The sequence below is a fragment of the Vombatus ursinus genome, unplaced genomic scaffold (genome assembly GCF_900497805.2).
Source record: "Vombatus ursinus unplaced genomic scaffold, bare-nosed wombat genome assembly UNPS02014811.1, whole genome shotgun sequence".
Taxonomy (NCBI): domain Eukaryota; kingdom Metazoa; phylum Chordata; class Mammalia; order Diprotodontia; family Vombatidae; genus Vombatus; species Vombatus ursinus.
Window position 1 is genome coordinate 7,075,643 of NW_020954589.1, and position 11,937 is coordinate 7,087,579.

At 47.4% G+C, this 11,937-nt stretch overlaps 1 protein-coding gene across 1 annotated transcript in view; it reads left to right on the forward strand.

Annotated features, from left to right (window-relative positions):
- LOC114053642 (complement C4-A-like) overlaps positions 1 to 11,349 on the forward strand; it is a 17,559-nt gene extending 6,210 nt beyond the window's left edge. The window contains exons 20-41 of the mRNA XM_027876752.1: positions 166 to 305; positions 422 to 619; positions 949 to 1,000; positions 1,184 to 1,273; positions 1,506 to 1,715; positions 1,923 to 1,998; positions 2,152 to 2,308; positions 2,535 to 2,672; positions 2,771 to 2,942; positions 3,588 to 3,823; positions 3,901 to 4,065; positions 4,459 to 4,518; positions 5,139 to 5,232; positions 5,328 to 5,511; positions 5,766 to 5,856; positions 6,286 to 6,360; positions 9,348 to 9,450; positions 9,752 to 9,841; positions 10,207 to 10,302; positions 10,487 to 10,570; positions 10,685 to 10,817; positions 10,973 to 11,349. Of these exons, the coding sequence (XP_027732553.1) occupies positions 166 to 305; positions 422 to 619; positions 949 to 1,000; positions 1,184 to 1,273; positions 1,506 to 1,715; positions 1,923 to 1,998; positions 2,152 to 2,308; positions 2,535 to 2,672; positions 2,771 to 2,942; positions 3,588 to 3,823; positions 3,901 to 4,065; positions 4,459 to 4,518; positions 5,139 to 5,232; positions 5,328 to 5,511; positions 5,766 to 5,856; positions 6,286 to 6,360; positions 9,348 to 9,450; positions 9,752 to 9,841; positions 10,207 to 10,302; positions 10,487 to 10,570; positions 10,685 to 10,817; positions 10,973 to 11,114 (2,786 nt within the window). The 3' untranslated portion in view covers positions 11,115 to 11,349. The remainder of the gene's footprint in view (positions 1 to 165; positions 306 to 421; positions 620 to 948; positions 1,001 to 1,183; positions 1,274 to 1,505; positions 1,716 to 1,922; positions 1,999 to 2,151; positions 2,309 to 2,534; positions 2,673 to 2,770; positions 2,943 to 3,587; positions 3,824 to 3,900; positions 4,066 to 4,458; positions 4,519 to 5,138; positions 5,233 to 5,327; positions 5,512 to 5,765; positions 5,857 to 6,285; positions 6,361 to 9,347; positions 9,451 to 9,751; positions 9,842 to 10,206; positions 10,303 to 10,486; positions 10,571 to 10,684; positions 10,818 to 10,972) is intronic.
- The last annotated feature ends 588 nt before the right edge of the window (positions 11,350 to 11,937 follow it).

Sequence of the window (11,937 nt, forward strand, 5' to 3'; positions counted from 1 at the left end):
GATTTGAACTTAGGTCCTCCTGACTCCAGGGCCAGTGCTCTATCCACTGTGCCACCTACCTGCCCCCCCTTCTTAGTTTTCTACTCCCCTAAATGCCCCATGAGTGTATCATGCCTCCCCATTCCTCTGCTCTCACTGATCTCTATGACTCTATCCCTCCACCAGGTCTTTGTGTGGCTCAGCCTGTCCAGGTTAGAGTTTTCCAAGAATTCCACTTACATCTTCGCCTTCCCCGCTCTGTCCGAAGATTTGAGCAGATAGAGCTTCGACCTGTCATCTATAACTATTGGAATAAGAACTTGTCTGTGAGATTACATGGGGAGTGGGAGAAGCAAGTGGGGAACTGAGAGGAGAGGGCTACTTGATCCCCGTGATTCTCTTCATTCCTCCCTCCTGTCTCTACCTCCCCCTCACCTCCCAGGTGAATGTCCAGGTGTCCCCTGTAGAAGGGCTCTGCCTTGCCGGTGGTGGTGGCAGAGTGCTAAAGCTGGAGGTGCCTGCTACCTCAGCACGGCCTGTCTCCTTTCCCGTGGTGCCCACGGCTGCTGCTGATGTGTCTCTGAAGGTCCTGGCCCAGGGCCCTTTTGGAGATGCTGTGTCCAAGGTCCTGCACATCGAGGTGAGAGATGAGACCCTGGACCCATCCTCCAACCTTACCTACCTAACAAATTCCTTCCTCAAACACATTCCTAAGTCCCCAAAAGTGAGACCCCAGTTCCCTTTCTCATGGGACCAGTCCTGAAAATCTTCTGCCTGGCCCTCCTGCCTACTCCTAAATCCTAGGCCAGCAGCTCCTCTCCCTCTTTGCTGCATGCCACCCCACCCCACAAAAGTCTCTGCAGCCCAAACCCTAGAAACAAGGGTTGAGAGTAGTCTGAGACAGAGATGGCTCAGGCCTTGTCTCCTTGGCTTTTGAGTGATCACTTTTGCTTTCCCTTAACCTGACAGAGAGAAGGAGCAGTCCAGATAAAGGAGTATACCTACAAGCTGAACCCCCTAGGTGAGTGATCCCCCAGACTCTTACTCCCTAGGGTTCATGCCTCATTTCTTGGTCCCTACTAATGTCTGTCTCACCTCAGAGTATTTGAGGAGTAAGATTTGAGGGAGAGTATTTAAGAATCTCCAGGGATGGGGGAGTATGATATGCCCTTTCCTGGATCCTTGACTTCCTACTTTTCTTTAGACTTCCGTGGCCGGAGCTTCGATATTCCTGGGGAGAATCCATCCAATGCCATCCCCGATGGAGACTTCAGTAGCATTGTTCGTGTTACAGGTAGTCAGTTCTGCTGACTCCAGATCCCCAGGTTGCCTGACCCCTAATTTTCCTCCAGTAACTTCTAATCCATCTTATTCCCCCAATTGCCTTACTCTGACCCCTATTGATGCTCCCCTTTTCCTATCCTATGGCCTCTGAATCCCACAGTAATCTCATGACCCTTCTGCACTTCCAGTCTTTCATCTTGAAGACTTCAGTCATGGATTCTTTTCTCTTTTGTCCTGTGTAGCCTCTGAGCCCATGGAAACCCTGGGCTCTGGGGGGGCCCTCTCACCAGGAGGGCTGGGGTCTTTGCTGAGGGTGCCCCGGGGTTGTGCAGAGCAAACCATGGTCTACCTGTCCCCCACACTTGCTGCTTCCCGATATCTGGACAAGACAGAGCAATGGGGGAAGCTGCCTCCTGAGATGAAGGACCATGCAGCAGATCTCATCCAGAAAGGTGTGAAGTAAAAATAGGGGGATGGAAAAGACATGGGTGAAGGTGAGGGTCAGGGGATTTGAGAAAGCACAAGATAAGAAGAGAAAGTGGGAAGAACCTGGGACAGTTGGAGAAAAGTAGAGAACCAAAAAACATTGTTGGGGGGTTGGAGGGTGGAAAGAGACAGGATGTGGAATGGAAACCAGCAGCTCTTTTCTGTCCCCCAAGGCTATGCCCGTATCCTGCAGTTCAGGAAAACAGATGGCTCCTATGGGGCTTGGTTGCACCGGGATAGCAGCACTTGGTGAGATGGACCCCTAGGGAAAGAGCAATGATGAGAGGGTGGGAAGAGATTTGGGCAGGACAACAGGGTTTCCCAGTGAGGGGGGACTGGGAATGGTAGTATGAGAACCAAAAGCTGGGGGGCTGCACTGACTCCTACCTCTCCTTCTCTCAGGCTCACAGCCTTTGTCCTAAAAGTGCTCAGCATAGCCCAGGAGCAGGTGGGTGGCTCTGTGGAAGGGCTAAGGGAGACAGTCCAGTGGCTTCTGACAAAGCAGCTTGGCGATGGCTCTTTTCAAGACCCCTGTCCAGTTATCCACAGGGATATGCAGGTGCTGGGGTCAGGGGTGAGGTGGAGAAAAGGGGAGGAGGGGGCTTGGTCCCTGGGTGAGGGTGGGAGAGAGCTAAGAAGTGTCAAGTCTGCTGGAGGGCAAGGTCATGGAAGGCTCTTCCCCTGCCCCCAGTGGTGATATCTTATTTCTCTCTCTCTCTCTCTCTCTTTCTCTCTCTCTCTTTCTCTCCCTCTCTCTATCTTATACCTTTGTTCTATTCTTCCAGGGTGGCCTGGTGGGACCAGATGAGTCTGTGGCCCTAACCGCCTTTGTGGTTGTGGCCCTCCAGCATAGCTTGACTGCCTTCCAGACTTCTGAGGATGATCCCAACAAGGAGAGAATCAAGGAGCAGCTGCAGAAAGTGGTAGATGCAACATTCATCTTCCCTGCTCCCAAACTCTTCCCTGAAAATCCTATATCCCTCAGGGAGCCAGAAATTCAAAGAGCCCTTTTCCCCCCTAGAAAGCCTCCATCTCACGTGCAGACTCATTCCTGGTGGGAAAGGTAACTGCTGGGCTCCTGGGATCTCATGCAGCTGCCATCACAGCCTATGCCCTGACCCTGACTAAGGCCCCCAAAGATGACCAGAATCTTGCCCATAACAATATTATGGCCATGGCCCAAGGAGAAGGAGGTAAGTGCCCAAGGACCCAGTCATGACCCTGGGAGCTAATAGATGAGTCTGGACTCTTGTGTTGGAAGGAAATAAGCACCTACTGTGTGCCAGGCACAGTGCTAAGTGCTTTATAAATATCATCTCATTTGGTCCTCACAACAACCCTTTGAGATGGGTCCTAGTATTCCCATCTTACAGATGAGGAAACTGAAGCAGATAGAGGTTAAGTGGCTTGCTCAGGGTTGTACTAGTAAGTGTGTGAGGCTAAACTTGAACTCAGATCTTCCTGACTCCAGGCCCAGTGCTCTATCCATTGTACCACCTAGCTGCCTAGAAAACTGAGTCCAGTGTGAAAAGATTTAAAGGTCTGTGGCAGGAACAGTCCGGGCTGGGGAGGAGTCAACAACTTGTAGGGCAGGATGAAAGAATTCCTGAGGACCAAACTTCAGAAATAACAAAGGAAGGGACCAGACTTTGGGCCTCAGAAGAAATTTAGGAGAATAGCAGGCCACTCTTGGGATAAAATAATAATAGCCAAAAAACTGAGGAGAATTTGAAGATAAGTAGGCATAAGCATTGTGACTGTATTTCTGACCCTGTGACTATTTCTGTCTCTATCTCTCTTTTCTGCCTCTCTGCTTTTATCTTGCCTGCACCTCACAGATGAACTATACTGGGGTCCAGTTGATGGGTCTCAAAATAATGCTGTCTCACCAACTCCCAGTGCTGGCGGCAGCCCCTCGATTCCCACTCCACTGGCCCCAGCCCTGTGGGTGGAAACAACTGCTTATGTATTGCTCCATCTCCTGTTGCGAGAGGGGAAGGCTGAGTTGGCTGATCAGGCTGCAGACTGGCTAACCCACCAGGCGAGCTTCCAAGGGGGATTCCGAAGTACCCAGGTAAGGTAGGGGAGGGAGGCAGGGTGGAAGGAGATCTCCCTAAGTTCTAGGCTGGAGAATAATGTGAAGTTTTCCAGGACACAGTAGTTGCCCTGGATGCCCTGGCGGAGTACTGGATTGCCAGTCATACGACCGCAGAGACCACGCTCAATGTGACCCTGAGTACTCAGGGTCGCCAAGGAACTAAGGACCACGTCATCCAGTTAAACAACCGTCAAACGGGGCTAGAGGACAATCTGCAGGTGACAAGCCCTTGGATTGGTAGCTGAGGCTGTTGGGGACTGGGGTGGGGGTGCTTTGTAGCCCTCAGAAGTGAGCCTAGAGTTACTGCCTCCTACCTGTGCCCCACCCAGCCTTAGCTGCCGACATCCTGTCTCCTCCCCACTTGTTCAGCCTCAGATCTGAGAGGGTTTAGCTGCTGCTAGGGAGTGTGGGTGGGGAGAGGGGCACTTATATAGCTCCTATTCTCTTCTCCCTCTCCCCCATTTTCTAGACGTCCCTGTTTTCCTTTCCTCCTATCATCTCCCTGTCTCTTAGCTAATTTCTCTGCCACAGAAGAGGGAATGAGTTGGGGAGTGGGCAGACAGCTTTTTTTTTCTCCTTTGACATGTTTTTCTCTTCCTACTGTCCAAAAGTTCCCCTTGGGCAGCAAGATCACCGTCAAGGTGGGAGGAAATGGCAAAGGGACCTTAAAGGTGAGAATTGGAAAGGCTCCTGGTACCACAAGAGGTGGGAGAAGAGGCCTGGGCAGGAGGTGGCAGGTGGGCCAGAGAGATGAGCTGTGTTTAGGAGAGTCAGAGTTAAGACTTACTGTTGGCTTTGTATTCCCTGCACTTAGCACAGTGCCTGGCACATTTTAAGTGCTTAGTAAATACCTGTTGATACTGACTGCCTGGAAGGCAGGGAGGGAATTCCTGTTTATTCAGGAAGGGAAAGGACATCAGAGACCTCTCAGCCCAGGGCAAACACTTCATCTTAGAGCTGACATCATGTAGTCTAACCAGCTGTATCATGGAGAAGACCTATGGTGTGGGCTGAGTGGGAGAAACTGGTAGGTGTGGATCTAAATAAGATAAGGAATAGGGGCAGCTAGGTGGCGCAGTGAATAGAGCTCTGGCCTTGGAGTCAGGAGGACCTAGTTCAAATCCAGCTTCAGACACTTAACACTTACTAGCTGTGTGACCTTGAGCAAGTCACTTAACCCCAATCGCCTCACCCCCCCCAAAAAAAGATAAAAAATAGGGACAGAATGATCTGGATTTCCCCCTCTCCACCCCAAATAAAATCAAAACCAAATCCCTTCTTCCACCCCAAGATTCTACGTAAGTTCAACATCCTGGAAGAGAAAAATACCACTTGTAAGGACTTCAAGCTGGAAGTGACAGTCATAGGCTCTGTCCAATATTCAGGTGAATGCAGGGTAAGAGGGGGGGTCTGTGTGTTTGGGTCCCTGAGGGAAGTGGGGGCCACTGGATCCCTTCTCATGCCCATGTTTCAATGCTAGCGGCATCAAATGATGACTATGAATACTATGAGGAGGAACCCCAACTTGGAGATGACCCAAGTCCCTTGGCGTCCCCTGTGACACCCCTGCAACTATTTGAGGGGCGTCGGAACCGCCGGAAGAGGGAAGTGCCCAAGGCAGGAGATGAGAAGGAGGAGAGGGTGCATTATGAAGTGTGCATCTGGTGAGTGCCTGTAGGCTGGAGTGAGGGCAGGTACCTGAGGGAGGTAAGAGCTTGGAGGTGGGTGGGGAGTGAAGCCAGGGACTGGATGATCAGATGCTACATCCCAGGATGGTAAACAGGAGGGCAGGCAGAGTCTGGATGGAAGGGGGTTGTTATGGCAGGGGTTGAGCCTTGGGGTCAGGGTTGGATAGTGGGGAGGAGAGTACTTGAGGGTCAGTAGAAGCTGGAGTCACCCAAAGTATCTCCCCCCAAAGGCGAAGTGATGGGGTCAGATTCCCTGGAATGGCTATTGTAGATATCACTTTGCTGAGTGGATTCCATGCCCTGCAGTCTGATCTAGAAAAGGTATGATCATCCTTCTTCCTCCCAGTTGGGTCACAATTATCTTGTTATCTCTGGAATCATAGGTTCTGGGTTCAAATCCTATTTCTGACATTTACCTATGGGACCTTGACCTATTCATTTAATTTCCTTGTGCTTCATCTATAAAATGAGAGGATTGAACTAAGATGGTCCCTGAGAAGCCTTTCAGCTCTCGATCTATGTCCATACCTTCTGTGACCTTCCAGTTGTGTTCAGGAACCCAAGAGTTTAGGCTCTCTCCTCTCTGCCCAGACTCAACTATTTCAGCTCCTACAATTAGTCAGTTATTCATGTCTAGGTGAGGCAGTCGTGCTAGGTACTGTCCTTGTTCCCCTTTTCTCCTTCAGTGGCTCTGGTCCTTTCAGTGGCAAGCTCTGTGGTGTTTCCTTGACCTCAGTTTTTTCTCCCTAGTTGACCTCGCTCTCAGATCGTTATGTGAGTCACTTCGAGACCCAGGGACCCCATGTCCTGCTATACTTCGATTCGGTGAGTGTGTGTGTGTGTGTGTGTGTGTGTGTGTCCACGGGGGGAGGATTGAGGGGTACAGAGGGAATCTAGCAGCCTCTGCTCTGTATACTCCATGTTGTGCTGAGCATCTAGGGAATACAAAGACACAGTCCCTATTCTCAGAAAACTATCAGTTTAGTTAAGACAGAGAAAACTCATATATAATTATAACTGGGCCCTCACTGTGGCAAGGCGTTCCTTTTATACCTCCTGAATTGATTGACCATTCTCCTCACCACAGCGGCTTTTCCAGATCTTTTCCTTTCTCCTCAGACTGCCCAAAGTTCCCCCTCCCAACAAGAACCATTCCTCATATTTTACTGAAAAGAACTGGGATCATTTGAGGGACCTCTCTCTTTTCCCCCTTCCTCATCTCACATTTCACTGACCTCATTCGACTGAAACTTCTCTTTCCAAAATTACTAATGATTTCTTAATTGCCAGATCTAATGGCCTTTTCTTAATTGTCATTCTCTTTGGCCTCTGTAGCTTCTGATGCTGTCAATCTCCATCTTTTCCTTATACTCTCTTTTCTCTAAGTTTTTGGGACTTCACTCTCTTGGTTTTCCTCCTACCTGTCTGATCTCTCCTTTTCTGTCTCCTTTGCTGGATCTTCATCCAGTTCAGGTGTGCTAACCCATGGTGGTCACCCAAAGTCTCTCTCCTGGGCCCTCTCCCTCTTTTCTATTTCATTTAATGATCTCATTAGCTCCCATGGCTTCAATTATCATGTCTATACAGATGACTCTCAGATTTACTTGTCCAGCCCCAACCTCACCAATTTCACGTTGCTAACTACCTATTAGACATCTGGAACTGGATGTTTCATAGACATTTTGCTTTTGTAACATTTCTTGTATGAGCCCCCTAATCTCTGGTGACACTGCTCCTACCATAGTGCAGGCCCTCATCACCTCCTGCCTGGACTATTGCAGTAGCCTGCTGGTGGGTCTTCCTGCCTTAAGTCTTTCTCCATTCTAATCCCTACTCCACTCAGCTGTCAAATTGATTTACTGGAGTGCAGGTCTGACCACGTTACCTCCCCACTCAAATCAACTCCAGCGGCTCCCTATCATCTCCAGGATCAAGTTGAAAATCCTGTTTGACACTAAAAGCTATTCATAACTTAGCCTCTCCCCTACCTTTCAGTTTTCACATGCCTAACATTCTCTCCATCTCCCTATACTCCAAGATCCAGCGACATTGGCCTCCCTGCTGTTCCTTGGCCAAGTCACTCCATCTTCTAGCATCTTCACTGGCTGTCACTGAGGCCTAGAATGCTCACTCTCTGCATCTCTACCTCCTTGTTTCCTGGTTGTTACATTTTAGTTATGTTAGACTCTTAATGACCCCATTTTTGTGGGATTTTCTTGGCAAGGATACTGGAGTGGTTTGCCATTTCCTTCTCTAAGGGCCCCCTATTTTATAGTTGAGGAAACTGAGGCAAATAGAGGTTAAGTGACTTGCCCAGGGTCACACAGCTAGTAAGTGTCTGAGGCTGGATTTCAACTCAGGTCTTCTTGACTTCAGGCCTAGCATGCTACCCGCTGTGCCACCTAGCTGCCTCTCTTATTTTCTGAACTTCTTTCAAATTCCAGGTGAAATCCTACCTTCTACAGGAAGCCATTCCCAATTCTCTTTAATTCTAATACCTTCTCACTGAGATTATCTCCAGTTTATCCTGTGTGTAGTTTGTATGCTGTGTATAGTTTGCACACTGTCTACCTCATTAACCTGTGTCCTCTGTGTGAAGGGACTCCTTTTTGCCTTTCTTTATATCCCCAGCATTTAGCACAGTTTTTGGCAAATAGTAGGTGTTTAATAAATGATAGTTGACTGATGTGAAACAATGGGAAACAATATAAGACAGTATATAACTCAAATAACTTTATATTAACTTTATATATATAACTTTAAAGTTTATAAGGCCCTTTGTTTCAATGAAAAGTTAACTAGAGGGAAAAGCAAGACAAATCAGATCACACAGAACAAAGAACGGATGAGTTTATAAAGTACCGAGATCTAATTCTTTTGTAGATCCAGCTTAGCCACAGATTGGTGGACTGAAAGTCAACATTGAAAATGTTCATTCAGTCATCCATTTATTTATTTATTCATTCATTTATTTATGTATTTATATTTTTATTTTTTTTTTGGTTAGGCAATGGGGTTAAGTGATTTGCCCAGGTCACTCAGCTAGTAAGTGTTATGTGTCTGAGGCCGGATTTAAACTCAGGTCCTCCTGAATCTAGGGCCAGTGCTGTATCCACTGTGCTACCTAGCTGCCCCATTCATCCACTTATTGAGCATTTATTCTCTCTCTTTCTTTTTTTTAAATTTGTTTTTTGTTTTTTATTTTTTTTTAGGCAATTGGGGTTAAGTGACTTGCCCAGGGTCACTCAGCTAGTAATTATTGAGCATTTATTAAGTCTCTACTGAGAAATTGAATGAATTAGAATAGCCAATGAGGAAACAAAACTGTCACTTGGTGTTGTTCCCACATGATGCTCCGTTTCCCACTATCAGGCCTTTTCAACTGACTGTCATTTTAGACCAAATGGCACCTTCTGCAAGAAGCCTTTCCTGGCCTCTCAGCTGCCCATACCTTCTTCTCTAAGGTCATCTTCCATCTACTCAGCATCATAGATTTATAGCTAGAAGTTTTTTGCACTCCACCCTTTTATTTTGCAGATGAGGAACTTGAAACCAAGAGAAATTAAATGACTAGCTCAGGTATATATAATTAGTAATTAGCAAAACCCAGATTTGACCCTGGGTCCTCTGATGCCAAATCAAGTGCTTTTTCTCTCTACATGATACTATCTCTAGATTAGAATAACAGACCAAAATGAAGAGGGAGCAGAGAGCAAGGAGATAATGGAGAAAGCTAGCAAAAGAGAAATAGTAGACTAGGGGGCAGGGATGGTCTCAATAGCAACTTGAGCATCCTTGCACTGTGACTCCAGGTTTCGGCATCTCGGGATTGTGTGGGCTTTGAGGCTGTGCAGGAGGTGCCCGTGGGGTTAGTGCAGCCGGCGAGCGCTGTTCTTTATGACTACTATGAGCCTGGTGAGTGGAGAGAGGGAGTGTGGGAGAACCTGGGCCTCTGCCTATGGTGGGGCAGGAACAGAGAGGAAGGGAAATGATGGGATAGCATGGGATCTACAAGGACCTTGGGCATTCTGGGAAAGCATAGGATTATTTGGAATTCTTGACTGATTTGGAGATGGAAAGGGAATCCTGAACTTGAGGCTCCCTCCTTCTTCCATATTGTTGTGCCATGGACTTTTCCTCCTCTTCTCCATGGAGAAGTAGGAGGGAAAATGGGGAGACAGGTTTGTGACTCTCTGTGACTTCTTCCTCACCACAGGAGAGAAATGTGTTGTGTTCTATGGGGCCCCGAGTAAGAGTAAACTTCTATCCACACTATGTTCTGGTGATGTTTGCCAGTGTGCAGAAGGTGAGTTATAAGCAATAGTGGTTGGGTAAGGTATGTTACAGGGGGAATATGATACATACTTTTTGGAGCTTGAACGAGAGAGAAATGGAGGCATAATGCTTCATTTCTGTGTTACTATTCCCTCCTTCCTCACAAAGGGAGAAAGCAAGATTAACAAAACTGTTATAAACACATATAGCTAAGCAAAGCAAATTTCTGCATTGGCCATATCCAAAAAAACCCCAAAGTAAAAAAAAAAAAGTCTATCTGTGTTTTGAGTGTATGTTTCATCCTGAGTTCTTTGAAATTGTGGTTGGTCATACACATAGTTGTTTTTTTCTCTCTCTTTCTTTGCTCATTACATCTTTTGTTTTCCCCTTTCTTAGGTAAATGTCCTAAAAAATACCAAATCACAGAAGTAGAGAAAATGGAGGAAGAGTCCAGGATGAACTACGCCTGCTACGATCCACGTGTGCATTATGGTGAGTTGATAGCCCTCAGGCTCTTGCCTTTTCCTTTAGGGATCCAGGAAGCCTAAGTCCTCTAGTTCTCCAACTTTTTCTAGCCCCCTCCCACCCCTCAAGCTTTTGACTTAGCATCCAACCATATCAAGTGTAATTCTCTCAATCCCTGGAGTGACCTCTGCCCCCTTCTTCCCAATAACAGGTTTCCAAGTTGAGGTTCTCCGTGCAGAGGACAAAGCCTCCTTCCGACTCTTTGAAACCAGGATCACTCGTGTCCTACACTACAGTACTGACAGGGGCTGCAAAAGCTGGGTGGGGGTAGCTGGGGAATGGAAATGTGGATGGCAGGGGGATATCCTTGCCCTTCTAATATCTTCTCTTTCCCTTGTCATTCCCCTAGCTCAAGATATCAAAGCCAGTGTTGGTCAGACTCGAAACTTCCTGGTCCGAGTCTCATGTCGCCTGCAGCTGGAGCCTGGGAAGAAATATTTGATCATGGGGCTTGATGGAGTCACCTTTGACATTAAGGAACAGTGAGTTATCTGTGACCCAGAGAGACCCTGCCCCTTATGTCCTTGTTTTTTCTTCCTCCTTCCCTCTGAGGACCCAAGCCTCCCTTGGGGACTCATGGACCCAAGCCTTCCATCCCTCTTAAGCTCACATCCCTTACTACCTCTTTCGTACATAGGCCCCAGTATTTGTTGGACTCCACGACTTGGATTGAGGAGATACCTTCTGAAAAGAACTGCCAGGCCCTGCGATATCGGTCTTCTTGTGCTAACCTCCATGAATTCCTCCGGAAATATGAAACACAGGGATGTCAGGTTTAGGGGGTGACATCCTCTCCCTCCCCTCCCCTACCTCCATGGAGTTTTCTCACTCAAGGTATCCTAAATCTTGTCATTTACACCTGCCCTACACTCTCTCATCTCTTCTTCCTGAAAGGAAGGGAGATCTAGTTCCTTCAGGACTATACTCTTGACTTCCTTTTTCCCTCCTATCCTCATCTCCCGAACTAGAAACTAGGACAGAGAGGAGCTCAATAAAAATTTGCTTGATGACCAAGTCAGTGGTGTTTGTGTTTTCTCTGACCCCTGTGACTTTCTCTGGGACACTGCTCTTGGACATATGACCTCTACCTCTATGACCATTGTACCACAGTTCCACTTTCCCTAACCTTTTCTCTTACCCAGTTACTGTGACCCCTTCTAGCTTCTCCCAGACTCATTCTTCATTCCTTTGACCTTTTAGCAAATTCTGACACTTAGGTATCCTCCCACATCTTCTCACCCACCTCTACTCTTCTGCCTATTTTATTACTCAGCCAGCTACCCATCCTTACCTTTAGTGATATGTCCATTATAACTTTGGAATTGATCCCATTGGGAACATGTTTCTCTCAGCATTATATTACACATTTCATGGCAACAAGTTCCTTCTTTCCCTGCTCCATTTTGCTTGAATTATTCACCAACCTGTCCTCTTTCCACTTTGGTCTACTCTCCTATTATTCCTTATTCCCTTCCTTCTCTTTCCCTTAAGACCTATGCTTCCCCTGGCTCTGGCTGTATTTTCCCTCTGGCTCTCTCTTTCTCTGTGGCATCCCACCTCTTGCTTTGTCCTCTCTCACATCTTCCACTGGTACATATAACA